Source organism: Macaca mulatta, chromosome 9 (genome assembly GCF_049350105.2).
Source record: "Macaca mulatta isolate MMU2019108-1 chromosome 9, T2T-MMU8v2.0, whole genome shotgun sequence".
Classification (NCBI taxonomy): domain Eukaryota; kingdom Metazoa; phylum Chordata; class Mammalia; order Primates; family Cercopithecidae; genus Macaca; species Macaca mulatta.
This window is the reverse complement of record NC_133414.1, coordinates 29,988,819-30,015,602: the sequence shown is the minus strand read 5'-3', so window position 1 is coordinate 30,015,602 and position 26,784 is coordinate 29,988,819. Positions and strand designations below refer to the sequence as shown.

At 45.2% G+C, this 26,784-nt stretch overlaps 1 protein-coding gene and 1 non-coding gene across 2 annotated transcripts; both read right to left on the bottom strand.

Moving 5' to 3' along the window:
* Positions 1-5,030: 5,030 nt before the first annotated feature.
* BAMBI (BMP and activin membrane bound inhibitor) lies at positions 5,031-11,677 on the bottom strand. The gene is made up of 3 exons (XM_015146693.3): positions 9,886-11,677; positions 6,255-6,542; positions 5,031-5,811 (listed from the first exon to the last, which is right to left on the bottom strand). Exons 1-3 carry the CDS (start codon positions 9,959-9,961, stop codon positions 5,393-5,395), a joined length of 783 nt encoding a protein of 260 aa, XP_015002179.2. The 5' UTR covers positions 9,962-11,677; the 3' UTR covers positions 5,031-5,392.
* Positions 11,678-22,888: 11,211 nt separating this feature from the next.
* On the bottom strand, positions 22,889-22,995 carry LOC114670271 (U6 spliceosomal RNA). The gene has a single exon (XR_003719739.1). It is a non-coding gene; the product is annotated as a U6 spliceosomal RNA (small nuclear RNA).
* Between the last annotated feature and the right edge of the window lie 3,789 nt (positions 22,996-26,784).

The following is a 26,784-nucleotide window of genomic DNA, read 5'->3' as shown; positions in this document are numbered from 1 at the left end:
CCAACATCAATCTAATCTGCAAGATACCGGGAGCTAAACACCATTTGAAATTGCCCGGGAGAGGTCAGCTGGCCATTAGCTCCTAGATAGAAGGAATGTCCTAAAAGTCTCCAGGAATGACAAATGCCTTGAGATACTATCTCACTGCTTACCCAAGGTATCTCCCCAGATTGCTTATCAATGCCTTTCCTGTTACCCTTTTCATATTCAAAGAATGGGAAAAGTTTGCAGAAGTTTGGCTGGTAGACCTTCCCTAGCAATAAATACTTTGAAACTCTAAAAAAGCACATCCCTTGGAAAACTGCTGCCTTGCTGGAAGAAGTAAACCCCAACTGGTTAATCTCAGCTCTGCCACCTTCTTGATTCTATCCTCAAATTCCTGGAATGGCAGACAAATAAATTACACCACCACGCTGCAAAACGATGCAATGTTAGCAGATTAACAAGGACATGTCCCGACTGTAAACCGTACTCCAAATAAAGAGTTGCCAAAATTTGAGAGTTTTTGTCATTCTATGTGATCTCTAACTCCCCCAAAACATCAATAATCTGCTTTTTTAAGGTAGCAGATAGTCATATTGACAGAATGAATTGGGTAGAGGGAAGGGGAGTCCGTTGGTATCTGGAGCAGTCAATTTTTCTGTTATAAATGTTGGTATCTGGAGCATTTAATTTTTTTATTATAACTGTGACCCACAGAGTAACTAAATTAATTTCATCCAGGGTAATTAAATGATTTTTAACTAGCTCCTCCACTTCCAAATTCACAAAGTTCTAAAAACTAGTTCTGGAAGTATTTGTATTTTGTTGGGAGCACCTGTGGGGCAGGTTGTAATTGATTGTGGCGTTGAGAATCAATTATTGAGAATATACCAGTTCCGACATAAGCCACGCAAACAATATGGACACATTATCTGCTACCTGTCAAATCCATTGATTTTCTCAATGGATTGACCATTCAGAGCAGCTGAAACTCCAAGGGAACTTCATTCTATCAACTACTAGAAGTTGAAGTAAGTTTATATGATTAAAACATTCTCATCAGTAGCCATCTGTATTATTCCAGAAGGAAACAATTACAAATGAACCTATTTAATAGACATGAGAGGCCAAAAATAATACATTGAAAATGAATATTTAAAATGCTAAATCCTGTCTGCAGGTGACTGGCAGGTCTGCAAGTCTCAAGTATGCAAAGATCTTAAATATTAAAAAGTAATTTTAATGTACAGTACAAATAATGGGCACAAGTTCTCAGATTTTAAGGAATATTATGTGGGGGCAGTTCATACAAGACTGTTGTGTATATTAATGAAAATAGCTACAATGTCTCTTCACGATAATCCTACAAGGTTTTACTATGGCCCCCAATCCACAGGCAACAAAACTGAATATTCAAAGAACTGACCTAATTTGCCCAAGTTCCCACAGCTGTAGAGGTTTAAAGACATTTGGGCTGAGAGGCAAAGAGGACCAATTAGAGGTTGTAAGGGGAAAAAAAAGCTATCCTGGCCCCAAAAGAGCCAGTTCCCGAGTCATGATACTAGATGCCACTGCTTTCAAGCTTTTAGCCTATAATCAACCCATATTGAAACCAGATTTACGAGCCCTTCAGAGGAAAGCTTTGTGATTTTCTAAAGCAGACATGTTTGGTATTTTATAAGGTCAAACCCCCTGTGGTGCAGTGTTTTTAATAAAATCAGTTCAGCAGAAATTAAGAGACACACCAGTCAATTTCTAGGAAGCCTCTAAGCCATTCAAAATAAAAGGAAAAAAAAATAACATAAAAGACACAACCATGCACAGATCAATTTTTTCAACAGTGGTAGAATGTAAGGAGTTGTCGATACAAAATCATGTTGGTAAATTTGGTCCCATGTCTCTAGTTCGGGCAAATTTCCACTCAGAAAGGAAGATTCCTTTTGGGGGGAGTTCTATGACAATACTAAGCAAGGGCTGTTCCTGGTTAGCCTGGCCTTGTGACACCTCAAAGTAACAGTAAACATCTCGAAAAAACAAACCAGTCGCCACCACCATTTCTGACGTCACTGAATCAGGTAGACCCTGGACCTTATCTTAGTCCTTATCTCTGGCTCCCGGCAACTTCTACACTCTCACAGGGAAGCAAAAGTGAAATCTATAGGTAGTTTTTAGTTACATCCAAAGTTGAGCTGCTGGCAATATTTTCATAAGGCGGCGGATCTGACTTTATGTGCGGGCCTGGCTTTAAGACTGGCAGTGAGGACATGTGTAAAAACTAAATGAGTATCAAAAGGGAGAGGATTTTTTTAGGAAAAGGGGCAGGGCTGGCCTATTATGTGGCTAGAAGCTGAGCCCTAGAAAACTCTGAGAGGCCGTGGGCACAGTGCCACCTCCCCACAGTACAGGGAGCTGTAAACAGCCTCGTGAATATACAATAGGAAGAACAAAGGCACAAGATCAAGTGGAGAGGCTGTGCATGCATCCTCCATGAAGTTTGTGGTAACACCAGCCCAGACATAGGCCTCTCTGGGAGGAAGGGGTTCACTGATTTCAAAGTGTTTCAAAGCACATGACTTTAAATCCTTCATTGTTTTATCTCCTAAAGAATTGCGGAGTTCCTAGTTAACCTGTACTTAGAAGATATGAGGTGAACAGGCCCTCATAACGGCAAGCAGAGAAAAGAAACTTCGACTACACATAACAGATACAAAAACTGGCCACTTGAAGAATTGCGGAGCTTGCATAATGGCGTATGTGAAATGAGAAAGTACAAGGAGCAAGAAGTCCTTTAATCTCCAAACTACGAACTACTATAATGTGATCAAGAGCCAGAGTGGGGCTGGGCAGAGTGGCTCGCACCTTAATCCCAGCGCTTTAGGAGGCTGAGGTAGGAGGATCACTTGAGGTCAGGAGTTTGAGACTAGCTTGGCCAATATGGTGAAAACCTTGTCTCAGCTAAAAATACAAAAATTAGCCGGGCATGGTGGTGGGTGCCTATAATCCCAGCTGCTTCAGAGGCTGAGGCAGGAGAATTGCTTGAACGTTGCAGGGGGACGGAGGCGGGACGCGGTAGGTGTGGGGAAGGGGGTGGAGGTTGTAGTGATATGGATGGCGCCACCAGACTCCAGCCTGGGTGACAGTAAGACTCAAAAAAAAAAAAAACAAAAAACAAAAAAACAAGAGCCAGAGGTGGAGGTGAGGGTGGGAATTTCACCAACGAACAACTTTGATCAATTCTCTTGACAGGTTTGAAGGGTTGGGTTCAACGAACAATTCTTCGGCTTCCTCAAAAACTGACGTACACAAAGCTTAATAACATCTTTTATAAAATATAAGGCATGTATGCAAGAGCTGTTCATCTTAAAAGGGACAATGCTTTTATTATGCTTTATATGAATGCTTTTACTAAAATGTTTATTCCACAGCCTAGTTTTCTAGGGCAGGTGGTCAATTAATATTAATAAAAGAAAACCCCCATACTCAAATATGCAGGCTGTAGGTTTTTTATTTTTTTGAGACCGAGTCTAGCTCTGTTCCCCAGACCGGAGTGCAGTAGCACAATCTCAGCTCACCACAACCTCCACCTCCCAGGTTCAAGCAATTCTCCTGCCTAAGCCTCCCGAGCAGCTGGGACTACAGATGCACGCCACCATGCCCAGCTAATTTTTGTATTTTTAGTAGAAACGGGGTTTCACTATATCGGCCAGGCTGGTCTCGAACTCCTTACCTTGTGATCCACCTGCCTTGGCCTCCCAAAGTGCTAGGATTACAGGTGTGAGCCACCACACCTGGCCTACAGGTTAACTTTTAAGCAAAAATTTCAAATATACAAAGGAATTGAGAAGATACTCTCCATGGCATATTATTCTGACATTTAAAATAAGAAAGATCCACTGGGGGCAAGGGAAGTACACAAATAAGTCATACGTTTTGTTTTGTTTTGTTTTTTTGAGACGGAGTCTCGCTCTGTCGCCCAGGCTGGAGTGCAGTGGCCGGATCTCAGCTCACTGCAAGCTCCGCCTCCCGGGTTCACGCCATTCTCCTGCCTCAGCCTCCCGAGTAGCTGGGACTACAGGCGCCGCTACCTCGCCCAGCTAATTTTTTGTATTTTTTAGTAGAGACGGGGTTTCACCGTGTTAGCCAGGAGGGTCTCGATCTCCTGACCTCGTGATCCGCCCGTCTCGGCCTCCCAAAGTGCTGAGATTACAGGCTTGAGCCACCGCGCCCGGCCTAAGTCATACGTTTAAATTCAGGCTGGGCAATGTCAGCAGGACCGAAAGTCTTATAGGAGGAAACACTCTTTCTTAGCTGTGTTACTGGCAAAAGCCAGTATCTATTTGGTTCCGTAAAGGATCATTTGGGAGGAGGAAACCTAGTAGCAGTTATTTAAATCAACTGGTATATCATGTTCACTACAGAAAACCTTTCTAAGGAGGAAGTTAAAAAAAAAAAAGCATCACACTGTTGAAGCGCAAGGTTTAAAATTAAGAGTGTTGTACGGTAGGGTTCGGCTAACTGGGGAGCCAAAATACTCAATTTGGCTTAGGACAAAATAAACTGGCCAATTAATCAACAGTAAAAGGAGACAGTGACTAACCTGAACAAAAAAAAGTTTTGTTTAGTTGGGTGTTTTTTCTTTTTTGGGTGGAGGTAGACACACTGGAAAAGGTATTCCAGAACGCCTGGATCAAAATGACCTTTGCTAAGTCAACTCTAGAAATTGATCAATCACATCTGACCTGGTACACACAAATTTCAGATCTCCTTCTTAGATGAAAGCTAGAACCAGAATTATCCTATAACCAGAAATGTGGGTAAGACACTAAGAGATGGTCAGTATACATTTAGAAACTCCATACTGTAAGATGACACAGGCACGTGGAAGAATAAGCAAGATCTTGGTCTTGTTTAAAAAAGAAAAGAGAAAAAAAAAAAATCAAGCCACATCCTGAAGTTGACAACAAGTGAGCAACAGCAAATGGCCATTAGTGTAATTAACATGTACTGTCTCACGCTTCCCAGTTAAATTTATGGAAGACACTATTAAATTTCAGACAAAATATATATATTTCTTTTAAATCTTTACAATAAATCAAGATGTAGAAGCTTACATAGGGCACATTTTTGTTTATTTAGGTACTCAATTCCATCTCCCTTGGATGCAAATAACCCTGGTGACAGTGTGTACAAAGTCTTCTCTTTGCTTTCTATAATTTTAAAGTAACACATTTGACTGTATTTAAGTCTGTGCAAATAATCCTTCAGAAGAAATATCCAAGATTCTGTTTGCAGAGATCATTTTGTCTCTCAAAGATGATTAAATGAGTTTGTCTTCAGATAAAGTGCTCCTGTCCAGCAGAACTCAAAAGGCCTTCAAGCGTTCAAGAAGTGTAGTTCAGATAAGACTCGGTCATACGAATTCCAGCTTCCCGTGCCCACTGTACATGCCCCAGTGAACGAGCGAGAGGATCTTATCATTGCTGAGGTCTGCTTGTCTCATTTTATCACAGGTCAGACAGCAGTTCTCGTGCCCACTGACCGGCACCATGCATTCCAAGTCTAGCTTTGCGACCTGCCCCTTTTTGGAATGGTGTCCGTGAAAGCTGTAGTGCAAACGGGAGAGCATCTGTTGCCGCTGATCCTGCAGCCTCTTGTTTTCACTTCTAAGCATCCTCAGGGCCAACATAATAAGCAACACTAAAATCAGCCCTCCAGCAATGGGCACAGCAATGACTGCGGCCCGGAACCACAACTCTTTGGAAGAAGTCAGCTCCTGCACCTTGGTGATAAGGTTTCTGCTACCATCATGCTGATACCTGTTTCCTTGTCCTAAAGGAGTACAAAGAAAATGATCAAACTCCATGTTAACTCCTCCTAGGGATATATTCATAATCATCAATTCATTTTATCCAGGAATTCCATTAAAAAGCAGCTTCCAATTAAATCAACGATATTTAGCAAATATTGCAAAACTATCTCAAGAAGCTTACAAACGCATTTGTTTACAGACTGTCATTACTGAGATGTCATGGCCTTTTAATGTCTTCAAAATGTTGAAAAAACAGGCAAAACCTATTATGTAGACAGACATGTAATGCTCAGGCAGACACAAAAGCCACTCAATCAAGATGCATCTTCGTATCCAGCCAGGCCTCTCCCTCTGGTGTCTCTAATTACATTAACAACAAAATCAATAGCAGACACACCAAGTCGTGGCTGTCACAAGTCTATAGATCAGGCAGGCATTCTGGTTAGAAACGGCTTCTACCTACCTGAGGCCTCACCCTTGGGAGGAGAGAGAACATCATGCAACCCTCTGTAATTGCACATGTCTTCATGACAGCATTCCAATGTGGGCATGGTGGTGCCAGAGTGGTTTCGGGCCTGTTTGGCTTGGCAGATGTCTGCCGTGCTTGCAAGAGAGTCCAGGCAGCCATGGGTGAGTGGGGAATTTGAGTTCTGAGGATCAAGAAGTCTAGAGAAGCAGGCGCTGAGCTCAGATTTACACATATAACCAGTGGCTACACAGTGGGCAGCGTCACAGTAGCATCGAATTTCACCTGAAAACAATGAGAGATCACGTCAAACTCTGCTCCAGAAACCAGATAAAGCAACTATTTAGGCAGCTGCTCAATCCCATTTTCAAAGGCACGGAACTTTTAGATCATCCAAGCTCAGGGCTCCGGTCCATGGAGCCTGGAGAAGCCCTTCCCTGCAGCCAGTAGGTAAGTTTCAATCCAGTTAAATGTACTTTTGGCAATGTAGTAATCCCAATAGCAGGTTTCTGAGGAGTTTAGAGAGTCATTTTAAAAAAACTTGCTTTTTGAAGGAAATAGTAATGAGTATAATTTCTCCTACCATAACGTAAATCACGTTATTTATTCATTTTAATCCTACATGACCATACAACATAAAATGCTAGGCTTTTTGATTTTGTCAGTATAAATATTTGATCGGAACTACTGAATTGTTTACTATCCCACAGGACTGTGCCAAGAGTTAAGAGCTTTAGCTAACACCTTATAAAGTTATTAACTAGAAACACAACAATCTAGAAATTGCCCAGGTCAGGAGGTTTTAAAACTATGAAACTAGGCAGCTATTTGCAACCTCTCTAGAAAAGGCAAACTTTTTGCCTATAAAGATCTTTTCATGCAGAGGAGCTTTTAGTCAGTATATTGTAAAACAGGAACTAGGCAGTTTACAATTAGTGGTTTGCTTGCCAAAGTCAATTTCTTTCAGCCCAAATGGAAAGTCATAAAAGGTGGGGGGAGTATAAAACTGCAAGGCTAACTTCTCCTCCTCCTCCTCACAAGTTTTACATGTAATTTGACATGTGATCTAAAAGGGGAAACACTGAAACTGAAAATCCTCTGCTGGTTGAATGAAAAATCCTTAAGGAAACCTCAAATTTTCTACAGGAAGTGATTAAAAGTTTCCTTTATAAAAACTTATTTTGTGAGTTGCATGGCTCGGTTCACATTTTGTCACAGGGCAAGACTGGAGGCTTTAATATCAGTTTCTAGTTGAAATAATCTGGGTCTTAAAGTTATCACTAATACGATATCCACCTAGTGGACCCTGGTCGCTGTCACATGCCACAGCAAGTAAACTGAACTAATGCACCAGCCTCTTCCAGTTTCCCGTCTGAAGATCCGAAACCTCCACTCTGAAATTAAACACCAGGATCTGCTGTTTTACAAACCTCTTCCCACCCTTACCTTTCTTCTTCCCCCTCTCTCTGATGCCTCATTTAATTATCTGTCCAAATTCCAGACCACGGTATGGTATGCTCTGCTTTCACCGGACACTGCCAGTGCTTCGGTTCTAAGAAAAACCAGCCCACTAAACACAGATCTTTAGCAACCCCTAACAGTCCAAAGCTGGGGTTCTCGCTCCTGAATCTGCACTCGCCATCCTGAGGTTGGGCCCAAGTTCCTTCTCTGCTTCAAGTAAGAACCTCGCTTTGCAGAATCACTTCTCTGCTCTTTCTCCTCCTCACTCCAAGCTCACTTTATTTTCCACATAAAGCTCACCAGTCTTCTGGGGTGATGACTACATATTCCTAGTTTGACAAATTCCATATACAGATTTAAAGTATAAATAAAACAGATTAAAAGCCCATTTTGACCCTATTAGTTTCAGACCTTGTACAGAAAAGGAAGACTGAATACAAGTAAAATGCTGCTTAAATGTTTATGAGAGCCTATTTAAAATACTGTATTTTCAATGACCTAAAAACAGCCTAATAAAATTTTGACAGGTAACTGGGAAAGTTCTAACTACTTTTTTTTTTTTTTAATTGGAGCCACATTTTAAGCAAGGAGAATGGACTTTTGTACCAGTGTATTAAAACTATATTTCTGTCGTTCATAAAGTTTCTTCCTGTGGCATGCAAAAGGCCAGAAAGGGGACTGGTATTTTGAAACTGTGGAACAATGCCCTTCTGTTTCTGCCCCCTTCTCGTTACTGTATGTAGTGATTACACAAAAATGTCTGCTTTAGTCAAGATGGCTACAGGAGAGACTGCTGGCTTCTTTTAAAGCTTTTGAAGTCCGCAGCCGTCAGAAATCTCTGATCCCCTAATTATATCATTATCAGGCACATAGTTTCGGTATCTGTGACTTCATGTCAGCCTCAGTCCCTCCCCGTTCTGCCCGCCTTTGATAGGGCCAGGAGGCTCCCCTCTGCAAGCTGCAAGGGCTGTTATTTAGGGTTAATTACACCCTTCCTTCCAAAATAAATAAATACTGTAGCACATCATCCTCGCTGGGCTAGCTTATGCTTTAACCTCATGCCTGCTACATAGCAATTAGAGAGAAGTAGGGGGGTGCAAAGGCTAAACAGTGCTTCCTACTTAAAAAAAAAATTATCTGTTCACAGAACAGTAGGTAGATTTCATAGCAGGGAGGTGAGGGGAACCTTGAAATTCAGAGGAAGTTCGGGTTATTTCTATCTAAAAGGTGAAAGCCTGCAGAGGAAAGAAGGAACTGACCCGCTGCCTTTGCCTTTTTTTTTTTTTTTTTTTTTTTTTTTTTTGGTCTTGTTTGTAAAATATGAGGTGAGTAGGAAATGAGACGCTGACAGAGCCTACTCCTCCTGGCTACTGAAAAGCAACACAACACACACTCCTGCACACCTCGGACACCTTAACTCCCAGGGAAACCCAAACACTCGCTCGCACACACTCAGAGAGACGTACGCAAAGACACACACAGAGACTCAGATACACATTCAGAGATACAAAGACACTTAGAGACAGACATAGAAATGCATTCAGAAAGACACTCAGGGTCACAGAGATACATTGAGAAATACAGAGACTCAGACACATTCAGAGACACAAAGACTCAGAGAAAGAGACACAGAAATGCATTCAGAGATAAAATTCAGAGACATACTCAGAGACAGAGATACACTGAGTGATACAAAGGTTCAAACACACATTCAGTGACACAACACTCAGAGACAAATGCTTTCAGAGATACTGAGGCTCAGAGACACACGCACAGAAATACATCCTGAGGCACTCACACAGACACACTGCGGGCACGCGGCAGCTACGGGCCGGGGTCTGCGATTCCTCCCGGTCGTCCGGGCCCCCAGGGTGAGGAGGCGGCGGCGTCGAGCCGAGACTCCGGCCTCGCTCCCCGCTGGGCTGCAAACGCGCCACTCCCCGCTGGCAGAGCCAAGAGGACCCTCTGATTATCGACTGCCCTGAGATCGGAGTCCGCATCCACGCGCCAGGCCACCGCCGCGACTTCTAAGAACACAGTAACTTGTCGCGACCTGCGGCTCCGGCGCGGGAGGGAGCCTCGCCCACCGCTAACAAAGCCTCTGCAGCGGGCTCCGAAGCCCTTCGGCGGGTACGGGACCCTGGGCCCTTGCGCCCCCGGCACCCACCTTTGGTGAGCAGCACGGCCATGGCGCAGAGCTCCAGCTGCAGCCAGATGAAGATGTAGCTGGAGTGGCGATCCATTGACGCCCCGCACAGCCGCGGCGCCCCCGCCGGCTCCCGGAGCCCGGGCTCGGCGGCAGCCTACTACCCCCGGAGCGCGCAGGGCATGGGCCCTGCCCGGAGCGGCGGGCGCCGTCAGCGGCGGGGCTGAGGTTCGGGCCGCGGCCGGAGCATGGAGCGCGGCTACAGGGCGCGCCCAGGAGCCCAGAAAAGTTTCCCGGTCCCGCCTCGGCGGCCACCGGCTCCCTTGCCCCACTCGACTCTAGGGCTGCACGCTAGCCCCGGGCACCGACGCGGGCCAGGGTGGGCTCCCGGCCTTCAGTCCCCGCTAGCGGCCACTCTCCGCGAAGAGGGCAGGGGCTCCCCACAGCGGTAGCGCATCCACCGCAACTCCCTCCCGCGCCAGCCCAGGTCCCGCCGGCTCCGCGCCGTAAATAGCGCCCCGCGCTGGGAGCCAACCCGGGCGGCCCCGCCTCGCCCCGCCCCGCGGCGTCCGATTGGCCGCCGGGCTCCTGTCAATCCACCCCGCAGCTAGGGGCGGGCCCAGACGCGAGCGCGGAGGGACCTGCCCGGCGGCTCCGAGCGGCGCCGGCGTCTGGGGCGCCCGGCTGGGGCGCTGCCGTCTCCCGCGCTCCCCCTTGCGGAGGCCTGCGCGTCCATGACCTTTGCGAGGCCCCGGGGGAGCCCAGCCCCGGGACCCGCTCGGGAACCCGCCTCCGAGACCCTGACGGCTCAGTCTCGGGCGGTCAGCGTCCCCCAGCCCGGAGCTTCTTTTGGGTGCCCCCCAAAACACGCAGGGGGGCTGCGTGGTGGTCCTCCCCGGCCGCACTGCGTTTTCTGGAGCCCCCAGGGGCGAGTGACGACGCTCCGGCCTGTGCAGGTGGCGGAAGAGGGTTCGGGTGGGAACCTGGACGAGGCGGCCCAGCGCTGAGGTCTGCGTTCAGCCTTCGCCCCCCACCCCCTTAGCGTGTCCGCCTCGAGCTGCCAGCCAGGGGATCAATAAAGCCCAGACAGACCGACTGTTGATCAGTTAGGAGCCGCTAGTTTCTCCCGGGTACACGGGACGAGTAGCCGGCTAGAGACACTTAACGAAAATTAGCAAATCCAAAAGCACCCGGCGCCAGCGAGACGACACTGGCCGAGACTGACACTCAATTAACCACCCCCCGAACAATCGCTGGCAAACACGCCGGCTGACCCTGATCAATATCAGCCCCGCAGTGATCTCCTCCTTGAGATGCTAATTCATTTATTAGGGATCGCGGGGCTGCCCTTCCCAAGGTACTCAAGGTGGTCTTGCTGTAGTTTTTTTTCCCCTCGGCTCTGGAAGGAATTAAGCTTAAAACTCATTATCTGAGGGAATGTTCTTTTATCCTCTCCCTCCAAAACCTGAGATGAACAAAAGTCAACCATTTGCAAAATTCTTCTTGAGAATCTGCCAGAGCTTCCCTACCCGAAATGTCAAAAGGGGGTGGGGCGGGGTGGGGAAAGAAAGAAAGAGAAGCACATTTCATGCTAAGGTGAGAATTATAAAGTCAAATCCTTTAGGACTAGAGTGCAGACATGAGCTTTAAGACTAAGAAAAATGTATATATGTCTTGAGGACTGAAAGTCAAGGCGAACATACCTCAAACGCCTAACCTTTTAAAGCTGTTGAAAGTCTGCAGAGCTGCAGGATGTAGTTAATGAAATTGCCTTTGAAAAATAATGTTTATGTGCAGAAAAATAAAATAATTTCATAAACTGATGCTCAGACCATTACTTCTCTAGATCAAAATTGCATCTAAAAGGAGAGAAGGAGAAGCCCAGCAGAACTTTTAAAAGAAAATTAAACTGGTTAGGGCACCAGGTAAACAGCAGGTTTCTCAGACAAGTTTCTTAAGGGGCGTGCTGACAAGTCAGTCCTGGGGCCGAGTTTGATTAGAACTTTCTGGCTACTAGAACCTTGACAAGTTAACAATTGTAAGGTTTTTATGCAGGCAATACTTTTTTTTTCCGAGATGGAGTCTGGCTCTGTCGCCCAGGCCAGAGTGCAGTGGCACTATCTCGGCCCACTGCAACCTTCCACCTCCCCCGTTCAAGCGATTCTCCTGCCTCAGCCTCCTGAGTAGGTGGGATTACAGGCGCGCGCCACCACGCCAGGCTAATTTTTGTATTTTTAGTAGAGACAAGGTTTCACCATGTTGGTCAGGCTGGTCTCGAACTCCTGACCTCGTGATCTGCCCGCCTCGGCCTTCCAAAGTGCTGAGATTACAGGCGTGAGCCACCGCAAGCCGGAGGACAATACTTTTTATGTAATGATACACTTTCTTTTAGAGAGTCAATTATTAGCTAAAAGGAAACTTTCAGGGTATATTGGTTCAACCTGGCCTCCCACAGTAGGCCAGGCTTGCAATGTCTGGGATTATAAAGATGTCAGAAACTAGATAGTAAATCTCAAAACAATGGAGCTGGACAATGATAGAGATTTATGTGCATAATGTTACGATGCCTAAAAGAAAGAGGATAACTAGCCTAGGAAGGTAAAGAGAGCCAGTAAAGTCTCCTAGAAGCAATGATACTAAGGATTAGAAGACCATTACAAGCACAGAGGACCACAGGAATTTAGGCAAGAAATTATTTGATTGTGTAGGGTAGTAGGGGTAGTAAGTAGCAAACAGGTAGTTGGGATGACAAGCAAGTCTTTGTGATTGCAGCATAAAATGTGAAGAAGTGAACAGAGACGTATCAGAAATGAACTATATTTCCCTTTGATGCAGATAAATACTTGTTTAATGGAAGAGGTCTGGGGAATGTGTTGGTGAAAGTTGCATTCTAATAGACACTTTCTGAGTGTCTCCCAGCCCAATTCAGAGAATGTCCCTTTTCCCTGGAGTGGGCGTTGCAACCTGATTAGGAGCCACAACTAGTCACATGACCCAGGTTAGGTCAGTTAGAGTCTCTCTTCTGTGTCTTTGAACAGACATGCTGCTCAGTCCCTCAAGGTCATTTCACGGGAGACATAAAAATTTTGCTTTGTGGCAGCTGTGGTCCACCTGTCTGCAAAGAAAGAAAAATGATGAAGATACGCAAAGTGGCAAAGACTTAAATCCAAATGGATTTCCAGTCACTCGGCCTCACTTCTTGTCCTTAGGTTAACTCAGTAACCTTAATAAAGTCCCCTTTTTACTTAAGGTTCTTTTCCTTGCAACCCAAAGAAACCAAACTAAGATATTTGTATTTTATTGAATTAATGTTGACTTTGAGTACTCCAGGTTGTATATGTTTTTTGTTCCAAGTCCAGTTCTGAATAAGAACTTGGGATCCATTTTTTAGACAATGATTTCAACTATTTTGTTTTTATTATTAATGGGCAAACTTTCTAAATGACCAGAAATTAAAGAGAAACAAGTCTGCACTTTGTCTAATGGTTCTGGGGAAGACACGGACTTTTCAACTAAATGAATCAGAGTGTTTGAATCAATGTAGAATATCAAAATCATTTTAGGGATAATGTGTCAATTATGAGGCCATATCAATAGCTGAGAGAATAGGCAACAATTTTAATTCAATTTAAGACTCTTAAGGCAAATTGCTTCTCTAGAGAATTTTACTTATGCTTTGCACATAATTCAGTTATTACTTTCCTACATGTAGGTTGATAAGTAGAGGGAAAAAAAATAGTACAATCTACTGTCCTTTTGAAGTTTAAAGCAAGACATGAAATCAATGACCAAAATTCTTTTTACACCTACAAAAGGATTCTGAAAATACCTGGGAACAAGCTATCTATACCCAAGAACAGAAAACTGATTCTACACCTAACTGAAACATTTAAACAGTATAATAGTTTTTTATTACCTTCAAACAGCATTCAAGATATAATTTATCCATGGGATATATATACACACACACACACGCACATATACGTGTGTGTATATATATATATATACACACATATTTTTTTTTCTTTTTTTTTTTTTTTGAGATGGAGTCTCGCTCTGTCACCCAGGCTGGAGTGCAGTGGCATGATCTCAGCTCATTGCAATCTCTGTCTCCTGGGTTCAAGCAATTCTCCTGCCTCAGCCTCCCGAGGTGCCCACCACCATGCCCAGCTAATTTTTGTGTTTTTAGTAGAGACGGGGTTTCGCCATGTTGGCCAGGCTGGTCTGGAACTCCTGACCTCAGGTGATCCGCCCACCTTGGCCTCCCAAAGTGGTGGGATTACAGGTGTGAGCCTCTGCGCTCAGCCAGTGATACATTTTTATAGTTGTTCTTCACCACAAAACCCATTCTGTTAACAAAGCTGCAAATGCCCTACCAATCTCTGCTTACCCAAATAATGCCATTGTTTCCCAAAGTTGTAGATGACCCTCTTTTCAGCACTACTTCTGTCTTCACAATGACAATAAAAAAAAATTGCTCTGAGTACATTTTGTTCATAGAGAAGGCAGTTGTGTTCAGGTTCCTGGCTAGCTTACAAACAACTATTGCAGTCTATTGATAGGATCTAACATTTCTGCCTGTTATACAAATCTACCAACTAACAATCCACAGAGGTTAGGTAACACTTTGAATTTCCAGTAGCAGCTTTTGTTTCTTTCTAAAAAGTCATTTGTTTTCCGTAGAAGTTGGGAGTTCAGATCTAAAACTTACTTTCATTGGAATAGGACAAAGATAAGGGATTAGCCCATCCCAAAGGAATGCCTGTCTAGTTGGGGGGTTTTTTGGTTTGGTTTTCTTTTGTTTGTTTGGTTTTGGTTTTCTTCTAAAATGGAGAAGGAGATAAAGATTGACTGCAGCACCTGGAAGGCAGGGTGATAGAACTTGGAAGGACAAGACTGAAGCTCACATTCCAAAATGCCCATCTTCCCACAGATGAGCCAAAATGCTATGGGGTCATGCAAATAAACCATGATAGTTGTTGAGTTGAGGCTGTCTTAAGAATTTGTAGGCCGGTGGCTGGACGTGGTGACTCACACATGTAATCTCAGCAGTTTGGGAGGCTGAGGTGGAAGGATCGCTTGAGCCTAGGAGTTCGAGACCAGCCTGGCCAACATGGTAAAACCCCGTCTCTACTGAGCACAACAAAAAGATTAGCTGGGCATGGTGGTGCACGCCTGTGACCCCAGTTACTCAAGAGGCTGAGGCACAAGAGGCTCTTGAACCCAGGAGGCAGAGGTTGCACTGAGTCCCGAGATCGCACCACTGCACTCCAGCCTGGGTGACAGAGTGAGACGCTGTCTCTAAAAAAGAAAAATAAAAAAACTGTAGGCGGGGCACGGTGGCTCACACCTGTAATCCCAGCACTTTGGGAGGCTAAGGAGGGCAGATCACTTGAGGTCAGGAGTTCGAGACCAGCCTGGCCAACATGGTGAAACCCCATCTCTACTACAAGTTACAAAATTAACCGGGTGTGGTGGTGGGTGCCTGTAGTTCCAGTTACTCTGGAAGTTGAGGCAGGAAAATCACTTGAACAGGGAGGTGGAGGTTGCAGTGAGCTGAGATCACACCACTGCACTCCAGCCTGGGCAACAGAGTGAGACTCTGTCTCAAAAAAAAAAAAAAAAAAAGTTTGTAAAACTACAAATTTGGAATACAGTAAGAGTCTTCCCTAGTTAAAGATCATTACTTTAGGAACTTGACAATGGGCATTATTTATAAGCAGATAGTATCGGATACATTCTATGTCATCCTTGGCTTCTGCATAAGTCTTTGTTCTATTAAGTTGTGTAATATAACCCCCAATTAGGCCAGCAGAACTTTAAAAAATTACTCAGTAGCTGCTAGTTTTGCCTAGCTGATGCCAAATTACCAGTTTGATTCCCTTTGTTTTGCTTTGTTTTAACTAAAATGATGAATTAATCTTTTAAAGTTGACAAATTATCTTAAGCAAATTTCTGCCTAACAGAATGCTATTCAGGAATGCAATGCAAAAGTATTTTTTAGTTTTTTCCCCTTAGCTGATAAGACCTCACTTAATTTTTTAGAATTAAAAAAAAAAAATGTCATGGTAGTTAGAAATTCAGCCAGTCCTGGTAGTTAGAGCCTGTAATCCCTGCACTTTGGGTGTCTGAGGTGGAAGGATTGCTAGGGTTCAAGACCAGCCTGAGCAACATAGTAAGACCTAACGTATTAAAAAAAATTAATTATTAATGTATAAACCATTGAAATCCAGAAGCTTTGATATTTTTATTAGAGAACCAAATATTTAGACCTTTCCTTGAAATGGGATGAAATCTTTCATCCTTCCTCAGCACCCACCCATGCTTCTCCCTCTCCCCACTCTCGCTGCCTTTGATGGTCCAGTAATGGCTCCTATTATCCTATCCTGTCCTTTAGAATCTCAAACTCAAATCTCAGTGACCCAATTGAATAAGGTATTTTGCAGCGGAACTTCAGTATTCTATTTGCTATTATATTCTGGCCACGGTCACTGTTTTTACTTCATAATAATTCCTGAGAAAATAACTAACTATATAGTATTTGTTTTATCATTTACAAAGTATCAAGACACACATTATATTTGATGTGTGAGTTCAAGCCATGAAATAAAATGCCAGCCAAACGTGCATATCTTCAAATATTTAATGCATTTCAACGAGATTTATGGACAGAGGTTATAAAGAGAGTACACCCTAAGTGAGGTCATCAATGAACAGAATTCTTGTTCTTATCCTTGGTATTAAGGGAAGAACTTCTTATGCATTTTTCTCAGATTGAATAATCTTCCTTTGTTCTATCTGGTCACCTAACAAATGATCTCCTATTCTGCTATGAATCCCTTAAACACAAAGAACTCTCTGATAAGGTAGGCCGGCTCACAACTATAATCCCAGCTACTTGGGAGGCTAAGGTGGGAGGGTCACTTGAAGCTAGGAGTTTGGGACCAGCCTGGATAACATAAGGAGACTCTGTCTCAACAAAAAGTATAGCAATTAGCCCCATGTAGTGGGGAGCACCTATGGTCTTAGCTACTTGGGAGGCTGGGGCCAGTGGTTCGAGGCTACAGTGAGCTATGATTGTAGCACTGTACTCCAGCCTGAGTAACAGAGTGAGACCCTGGTCTCTAAAAAAGCAAAAGCAAAACCAAGTAACTCTCTACTGTCCCATTCACAATTTAGTGCCATTTAGTTACATGTTTAGCCTATACTTTCAAAGACATCGTTTAAAATCCTTTAAAACATCTATGTGGCCGGCATGATGGGTCACACCTGTAATCCCAGCACTTTGGGAGGCTCAGTCAGGCTCAATCCCATTGCTTGAGCCCAGGAATTTTGAGACCAGTCTAGGTAACATAGGGAGACCCCTATCTCTACAAGAAAATTAAAAAATTAGTCAGGCGTGGTGGCTCGCACCTGCAGTCCCAGCTACTTGGGAGGCTGAGCTGGGAGGATCTCTTGAGCCAGGGAGGTAGAGGTTGCAGTGAGCCATGATTGCACCAGTGCACTCCAGCCTAGGCCACAGAGTGAGACCCTGTCTGAAATAAATAAATAAGTAGAAATAAAACATTTATAGTACAACGTTAGTCAACTTGTTGGAAGAAAGAGGCACTAAAGATTCATTTAGGAGGGGTTTGTGGTGTGGACACAATAGGCTTACGGTATGGTTACTACTAACTGGTGATTGACAAGCACCGCCTATCACCTCAGGGAGCCAACCTTCCTGGGGCGGAAGCCAGAGACTTGGGCCTCTTTCTCTCAGGGTTGTCTTTGCTTCTCGCCTCTCTGCCATTGGGCTGTCATCCTCTCCTTTTTTTTTTTTTTTTTTTTTTTTTTTTTTTTTTTTGAGACGGAGTCTTGCTCTGTAGCCCGGGCTGGAGTGCAGTGGCCGGATCTCAGCTCACTGCAAGCTCCGCCTCCCGGGTTTAGGCCATTCTCCTGCCTCAGCCTCCGGAGTAGCTGGGACTACAGGCGCCCGCCACCTCGCCCGGCTAGTTTTTTGTATTTTTAGTAGAGACGGGGTTTCACGGTGTTAGCCAGGATGGTCTCGATCTCCTGACCTCGTGATCCGCCCGTCTCGGCCTCCCAAAGTGCTGGGATTACAGGCTTGAGCCACCGCGCCCGGCCTATCCTCTCCTTATTTGTAGGTTTTACTTTCATAATTTCTGCTTGTTTTTGTCCAATCATAAGTCCCCTATACAGAGAGATACTGCCCAAGAGATGGTTTCACCTTCTATCACTACTGCAAACTATCACAGTCGTTTGTTCAGCTTCCGGAGACACCATCCCCAAATACTCAGTCTGTGACCTTTAACCTCTTTAGCTTGGGTAGGGTTCTGGCTGATATGAAACCTGGGTACTGCTCTCAGCAAGGGTGTGAGCCAGAAAGAACACACGGAAAGAGGTAGGGGCAGGCTGGCACCATAAAGCATGCCATATTATATAAAGTTAATTCACCTATAAGGAAAAATAAAGTAGGCCAGGCTCAGAGGCTCACACCTGTAATTCCAGCACTTTGAGAGGCTGAGGTGGGAGGATCACATGAGTTCAGGAGTTCGAGACCAGCAGGCCCAGTAGCAGATGCCTGTAGTCTCAGCTACTTGGCAGCCTAAAGTAGGATTACTTGAGCCCAGGAGTTCCAGGCTGCAGTGAGCTATGATCACACCACCACACTTCAGTCTGGGCAAGAGAGAGAGACCATCTCAAAATAAAAGAAAAATGTTAGTGAGTGAATTTTGACGTTCGCCAAAAGGCTGAGAAGTGATTAGTGAGTGGAATTAAGATCAGTCCTCCGAGTCAGGCGCGGTGGCTCATGCCTGTAATCCCAGCACTTTGGGAAGCCGAGGCAGATGGATCAGTTGAGGTCAGGAGTTTGAGAACAACCTGGCCAATATGGTGAAACCCCATCTCTACTAAAAATATAAAACTTAGGTGGGCATTGTGGTACACACCTGTAATCTCAGCTATTGGGGAGGCTGAAGCAGGAGAATCTCCAGGAGGCAGAGGTTGCTGTGAGCCGAGATAGCGCCACTGCACTCCAGCCTGGGCAATAAAGTGAGACTCTGTCTCAAAAAAAAAAAAAAAAAGAAATCATTCCTTCAAATTATTACTTCTGTGTGACTTTATCACTTGAGTGTTTGCTATCATCTAAAATAATATAGCCATTTGAAGACAGCCCATTTTAAACAGACTGAAGACTCAGAACCTTGCAGAGTCCAGGACCATTTTGAACTCCTGGATCATTTTTAATATACAACAAACTTGAACGGCTCGTCTTCTTAGTGGGGCCATGGCAACGAGCAGAGTTTTTATTAGCTTCTTGAGAAAGATGAGTATTTGGAGTGAATAGTCAACCTGGCATTTTCCACATATAGTGGAGGGGGAAGGAGCAGGCAAGATGCCTGTGATGCAATGTCTATGAGCAATGACATTGCTTGCCAGTCTGTATGGAATACATGAGCAAAATCCATCAACATTACAGCCAAAGAGTCAAAGTAGTCACTTGTTTCCTTGGAGGTCCATCCACTCGACTCCACCCCGTACCACTTAGTTGATCCTCATTAAATCATAGGAGTATATAAATAGAGTTCTCTGGGCCTGGCATGGTGGCTCGTGCCTATAAACCCAGCACTTTGCGAGGCCAAGGAGGGTGGATCACTTGAATCCAGGAGCTCAAGACCATCCGGGGCAACATGATGAAACCCCATCTCTACTAAAAATACAAAAATTAGCTGGGTGTGGTGGTGCATGCCTGTAATCCCAGCCAATCAGGAGGCTGAGGCTGGAGGATCGCTTGAGCCAGAGATGGGGAGGCTGCAGTGAGCCAAGATTGCACCACTGCACTCCAGCCTGGGTAACAGAGCAAGGAAGAAGTAACACTAAAGTAAGAAACTGAAGTCCTGCATTTGTATCCACACTCCATTACTCAATATTTTGTTTATTTGTTTGTTTGTTTTTTGAGACAGGGCCTCGCTCTGTCACCCAGGTTGGAGTGCAGTAGCACAATCTCAGCTCACTGCAGCCTCCACCACCATGGCTCAAGTGATCCTCCCACCTCAGATTCCCCAGTAGCTAGGACTACAGGTGCATGCCACCACACCCCGCTAATTTTTAAATATTTTGTAGAGACAGGGTCTTACCATGTTGCTCAAGCTGGTTGTTTATTTTATTATTATTATTATTATTATTATTATTATTATTGAGATGGAGTCTCGCTCCATCTTTTGCTGAAGTGCAGTGGAGCAAGCTCACTGCAGCCTCTGCCTCCCGAGTTCAAGCCATTCTTGTGCCTCACCCTCCTGAGTGGCTAGGATTACAGATGTTTGCCACCATGCCTGGCTAATTTTTGTATTTTTGACAGAGGCAGGGTTTCACCATTTTGGCCAGGCTGGTCTCAAACTCCTGGCTTCAAGTGATTCACCTGCCTCAGCCTCCCAAAGTACTGGGATCACAGGCATGAACCTCCATGCCCAGTATACTCAATGAGTTTTTATGAGCCAATCAATTGGCCCCTTGGTACTCAGTTTTCTTGCCCATAAAATGAGAACAAGAGTGTTTGGTAGCCTGCCTGCTCCAGAGATTGCTACTAGTGTAACTTGAGGTCTTCGTGTACGTTTTGTTAACTGTGAATCTCTATAGAAATGGTGACCAATTTGCCTTAGAAATTGGTCTAAGGAAAAATGTGTAATCTTTGAATGTATTTATGATGACTTCAGGACTTCCCAGGTGGTTTCAGGATCTTCTCCTCCCTGGAGCTGAAGATTTGAAGTGCAAATAATGTTAATGCCAAGTCAGCCCGTGGCCTGGGCAGGGTGATGGTATCTCTCTGAAAACGCAGGCATCTTGCCAACAAAGGTTTGCTTCCATGACTGGTGATAGTCCAAGAATCAGCCGAGGCAAATTGGTTGGCTAACTTATCATGACGCAAGAAACTTAGCTGCTCTCATGGAACCGTAACTCGTGCCTCTAGTCTGCTGGAAAAACACAAGAAGTATCTCCCACCCTGCAACATGACACCTTTAGATAACCCATCTCCAGTCCGATGGCATTTTTCGAAGAAGTCTGATGTTGCTTACTCACTTTCAAACGGAAGCATTTCCTAAGAAAATCCTGATTAATTATGGATACACTTGCCATGAACTGTACTCATGAGCTGTCCTTTTTTTTTTTAGGGATAATCAAGAGATTTCTGAAACGGCTCCTGCCCTCAAAATGCTTCTAATCCACCTGCCTTTTTTTTTTTTTTTTTCTTTTTCAGATGACTGCTTAATTTTAACAGAGGTCTGTAGGAATGATGGGAAGGGGCACTGGTACTTCTCTCTTTCCTAATCCTTCAAGTCATCCCTGAAGATCCGCACTGTTTTTCTGGAGACAGGTGAGGTCCAGCCCCTGAAAGAGGCAGACAGTGCAGAGAGAAGAGCCTATGTTTTTGCATTTTTGTCAGAGGTGATATATCAAGGTACAATCAAAGCCTTTTCACATCTGAAGTCTTTTCGTTCCCATCAGCCAGTACGACTCCAGCGAAGAGAGAGGGAAGAGGGAGACGGGGGTGTCCAGGAAGATTCACCTTCCTATTGACAGATCGGGAAGTTTCGGGAAAATGTACTCCAGGCTCCACACATCGTTACTGATTCCCGGTTCGTTGGAATACATGTAGAAAAGTACTTAGAGAAATCAGTTTAAGTATAAGATAAATGCTGATCCCCGGGTCCCTCTAAGTTTCTACTGACAATAGCAAAACAGCAGCCGCAGCGCCATTTCGGTTCAATCGAAGAGATATTAGCATCCGTTTTAGGCAGGGAGAACATCCAAAAAGATCGATACCGAGGGGAGGGCGAGGCTGGGAGAGCGATCGGGAGCCGAGAGCGAGTGAGCGAGAGAGGGCGAGGAGAAGGAACGGGAACCAGCGAGAGATCCCTCGGGGGAAATGCAAACGCTGGAGAGAGGCACCAATTATGATAATTGAAGGTAATGGTGCTGAGGCGCCAAGGAGCTCTGCGCTGTTTTACATCATCCAGCTCCAACCCAGACGCGCCCGAGCCCGCCCCTCCCCGGCCGGGCCCACGCCCTCCCGGGCTCTCTGGGGCCCCTGCCCCGGGCCGGCCGCGCGCAATTCGGGTGCCCCGCGCGTCCCAGCCGCTTTCTGCCTCCCCTACCGCCTCCTCTGTGCTGACTTATGGAGCGACCCCGACTTGTCGCAAAATAAAACGGGGGCACAGACACTTGTAGTCTGGACAGACTTCCCCCAGGCTAGAGTCTGTAGGGACTGGAGACATCCCTGTCCCGATCCTGGTACCAATGCGCCCCTGTTTGCGCTGTGGTTCTCAGTCTCGCTCCCACCGTAACCTCCTTCCCCCTTTCCCTTGTAACTTGGGAAATTTAAACCAGCGTCTTAAAAATAAGCTGCATGGGAGCCCGGGAGTTCGTGAACGTGGCGGACAGGATTGGAAAAGATTTTATTGTTGTTCAACTTCTGACCAAAATGGGATCTTTGAATCACTGAATTTTAAGGAGTCAGGAGAGATGAAACAGCAGTTTCCCCCACCTAGAGATTCAGAGAAGAGACCCAGGGACTTTAGGGGCTGGCCTCGGTATGAGTGAGGTGTGTTTTTCAAAGCTACCGGGTTTTGTTTGTTTGACTGATTTCCTTCCTTCCTTCCTTCCTTCCTTCCTTCCTTCCTTCCTTCCTTCCTTCCTTCCTTCCTTTCCTTCCTTCCTCTCTCTCTTTCTTTCTTTTCTTTTCTTTCTTTCTTTCTTTCTTTCTTTTTTCTTTCTTTCTTTCTTTTCTTTCTCTCTCTTTCTTTTCTTTCAATATGTTTCCCTTTATTTTGAAATTGAAACAGCAAAATGAAGTGGTTTGTAGCTGAAACAAACTTCACGGAAAGAAAACTGGAGTGTTCCCTCATCCATCAAAGAACAAACGCCAAGGTCTGCGCCAGCTGCCCCACCTCCCCCAGACAGAGCAATGAACAGATTAAAGGATGGGAGGAAGGATACAATCAAAATCGGGTGGTCATGGCTGGCAGATAAAAATATGGAACGCTTCACGACTTTGCGTGTCATTCTTGTGCAGGGGCCTTGCTAATCTTCTGTGTATCGTTCCAATTTTAGTATATGTGCTGCTGAAGCGAGCACCCTTTTGTTTTGTTTTGTTTTGAGACGGAGTCTCGCTCTGTGGCCCAGGCTGGAGTGCAGCCGATCTCGGCTCACTGTAACCTCCGCCTCCCGGGTTCACGCCACTCTCCTGCCTCAGCCTCCCGAGTAGCTGGGACTACAGGCACCCGCCACCACGCCCGGCTAATTTTTTGTATTTATAGTAGAGACGGGGTTTCACCGTGTTAGCCAGGATGATCTGGATCTCCTGACCTCGTGATCCGCCCACCTCGGCCTCCCAAAGTGCTGGGATTACAGGCGTGAGCCACCGAACCCGGCCTTTTTTTTTTTTTTTTTTTTTTAATAGAGACAGGGTCTCCCTATTATGCCCCGCCTGGTCTCAAACTCCTGGCTTCAAGTGATCCTCCTGCCTAAGCCTCCCAAAGCCCTGGAATTACAGGCTTGAGCCACCATATCTGGCCAATTGATTGCTTGCTTGCTTTTTAAAAAAAATTTATTTTTGAGATGGTGCCTCACTCTGTTGCCCAGGATGGAGTGCAGTAGTGCAATCTCAGCTCACTGCAACCTCTGCCTGGGTTCAAGTGATTCTTCTGCCTCAGTCTCCTGAGAAGCAGGGATTACAGGCATAGGCCACCACACCCAGCTAAGTTTTGTATTTTTAGTAGAGACAGGTTTTTGCCGTGTTGGTCAGGCTGGTCTCAAACTCCCAACCTCAAATAGTCTGCCCGCCTGGCACTCCCAAAGTGCTGGAATTACAGGCATGAGCCACCTTGTCCGGCCCAACTGATTGTTTTCTGATTGTAAAAGTAATGGATCACTGTAGAAAACTTGGAAAATACAAAAAAGAATTATAAAAACGTCTGTGGCTGCGGCAGGTGGCAGGGAGTCTGTTTCTAGGCCAGTTCCTGAGGCAGAACCAGACACAAGGAAGCAGTGGTGAGGTGGGCTCCTGCACCTGGGGTCCAGCATTAGCTTGGGGCTCAGTCACTTACCAGTGTGTGACTTCGGGCAAACGTTGTTAAACCTCTCTAGACCTTATTTTGTCACCTGTAAAATATGACTAATAAAATGACCTCTAAGATTCCTTCTCAGCTCTGTGAAAGGCAGCCCCAGAAATAAACTCTGAGGCCAAAACAAGTGTCATTAGCTTCTCCAAATAAAGTGGAATTACTATTTTCGAGAAATGCTTTAAGAAAGCCCTTGAAAAGCAGATCTATGACTCCATCTGTCTTTCAGGAGCACTGTCTCTTAAAAACAGATGTGAATAATAATACAAATATTTGGCAGGTGCCAATACATGTTAAAAGTCCAGCTCAAGGTGATGACCATTCTGATCAGACCATTCTAGAACAGTCAACCCAGTGGAAAGTGTGGCATCTTTCAAAGTTCTGTGATGAAACACAGTGATCAAGTTGGTAAAAGTACTTAATATCACATTCAAACAGGGAATGTGAAGGAGGGACTTACAAGATACGAAAGGAGACTTGCTTTGTGTAATTGCAGAGGTCACAACAAAGACTAGTGGGTGCCAGGGAAAAAGCGCCACATAGGTTTAAGATAAGGAAGAACTTCCAGGAATTAATTCTGTCTGAAGGCAGCACAGGCTGTGGCTCCCAAGCAGCAGGAGAAGTCTAGCAAGGGACACATGGACTAATTGTTGAACCAAGTGACCATATAAAATCTCAGTGTCAAGATGTTGTCATAACAGCGACAACTTCTGGTTACCATTTCCTTTAATATTAGAGATGACAATGCTGTATGATTTTTCACAACTAGGGAAAATGCTGTGCACTGGATCTCATCTAAGGAGTAAGAACCTGAGTGTCAACTCGGACTTTCCTGAGCTGTTCCAGACCAAAGATGCCCAAATAGAGAAAAATGAGGGCAGGTGCGCAACTCACTTCAGAACAGGCTGAGCACCAGGTCTGGCTGCGACTGCTTAAGAGAAACAAAAAAAAGCATGGGATGGGGCCATCACATTCCTATGACCCAGCCCTCCCTAACCTAGCAGGCCTGCTCATGAGTGAGTAATTACGGGAAGGGCTGCAGAGGGCAGAGGGGCCACAGAAGACAGCTGTAAGCAGGATCGTTTTTTTTTTTTGAGATGGAGTTTCGCTCTTGTTGCCCAGGCTGGAGTGCAGTGGTGTAATCTCGGCTCACTGCAACCTCCAAATCCCTGGTTCAAGCAATTCTCCTGCCTCAGCCTCCCGAGTAGCTGGGATTACAGGCATGCACCATTATGCCCAGCTGATTTTTGTATTTTTGGTAGAGACGGGATTTCACCATGTTGGCCAGGATGGTCTTGATCTCCCGACCTCACGATCTACCCACCTTGGCCTCCCAAAGTGTTGGCATTACAGGCGTGAGCCACGGCACCCAGTCCATAAGCAGGATCTTGATTCACATTTAAGATCCATTTTAAACCAATAGGGAGTCTCCCAAACCTGTATTCTGTATGACTGAAAGGCACTTTCTATCTCCCTTTTCTGACCAGTCTCTGAACAATGCCTCATGTCCATTTTGTTTTGGTAAACAACTGGACAGATTTAACTTTTGGTGGGATTAAAGGTAAATCGTGTTTGGCAGGCTCTACCAACCTTCCTTGTAAGTCATTTCATATCATGGCCAGGCGCAGTGGCTCACACCTGTAATCCCAGCACTTTGGGAGGCCGAGGCAGGTGGATCACCTGAGATCAGGAGTTCAAGACCAGCCTGGCCAACATGGTGAAACCCTGTTTCTACTAAAAATACAAAAATTAACCGGGCATGGTGGTGGGCACCTATAATCCCAGCTACTCGAGAGACTGAGGCAGGAGAATTGCTTGAACCTGGGAGGCAGAGGTTCTAGTGAGGGGAGATCGTGCCACTGCTCTCAAGCCTGAGCAATAAGAGCGAATCTTCATCTAAAAAAAAAACAAACGTCATTTCATATCATATTATAATTCCAGACAAAAAAGGCAGAGGAAAGAGGTGGGAGAGAGAGGAAGGAAAACCCAAGCAGATCTGATATCTTTCTTTAAGGAGCAGTCATAGTTTATTTTCCCAGCTTTTGCTAATACTGTTCCTTGGTAAGTACCTCTTGAGGTGTGCCTCCTGGAGGTGTACTGGACCCTCCAGTAACACGAGCAGAATCACCATATCTCAGCCTCTTGGCTTTTCTTCTCTTGAAAATACTGTCCTCCCCAGTCCCCTCCCAAGTTTTCTGCACATCACATAGGCTGGTAGCAAGAAAAGCAACTTATGCTCCAAACCATCAAACCCTCTTTTTTTTTTTTTTTTTTTTTGAGACAGAGTCTCACTCTGTTGCCCAAGCTAGAATGCACTGGCACAATCTCGGTTCACTGCAACCTCTGCCTCCCAGGTTCAAGCGATTCTCCTGCCTCAGCCTCCCCAGTAGCAGGGACTACAGGCACGCACCACCATGCCCAGCTAATTTCTTTTGTATTTTTAGTAGAGACAGGATTTCACCATGTTGGCCAGGCTAGTTTTGAACTCCTGACCTCATGATCCACCCGCCTTGGCCTCCCAAAATGCTGGGATTATAGGTGTGAGCCATTGTGCCCGGCCTCAAACCCTCTTTTATCAAATGTTTGGATTCTTACACGTACATCATTCAAGTTACTTAATGTGTTCAGGCCAGGCCTGGTGATTCATGCCTGTATTCCCAGAGCTTTGGGAGGTTGGGCTGGGGAATTGCTTGAGGCCAAGAGTTAAAGACCAGACTGGGCAACATAGCAAGACCCCATCTCTGCAAAAAATATAAAACTTACCCAGGCATAGTGGTGCATTCCTGTAGCCCCTCAGTTGGGA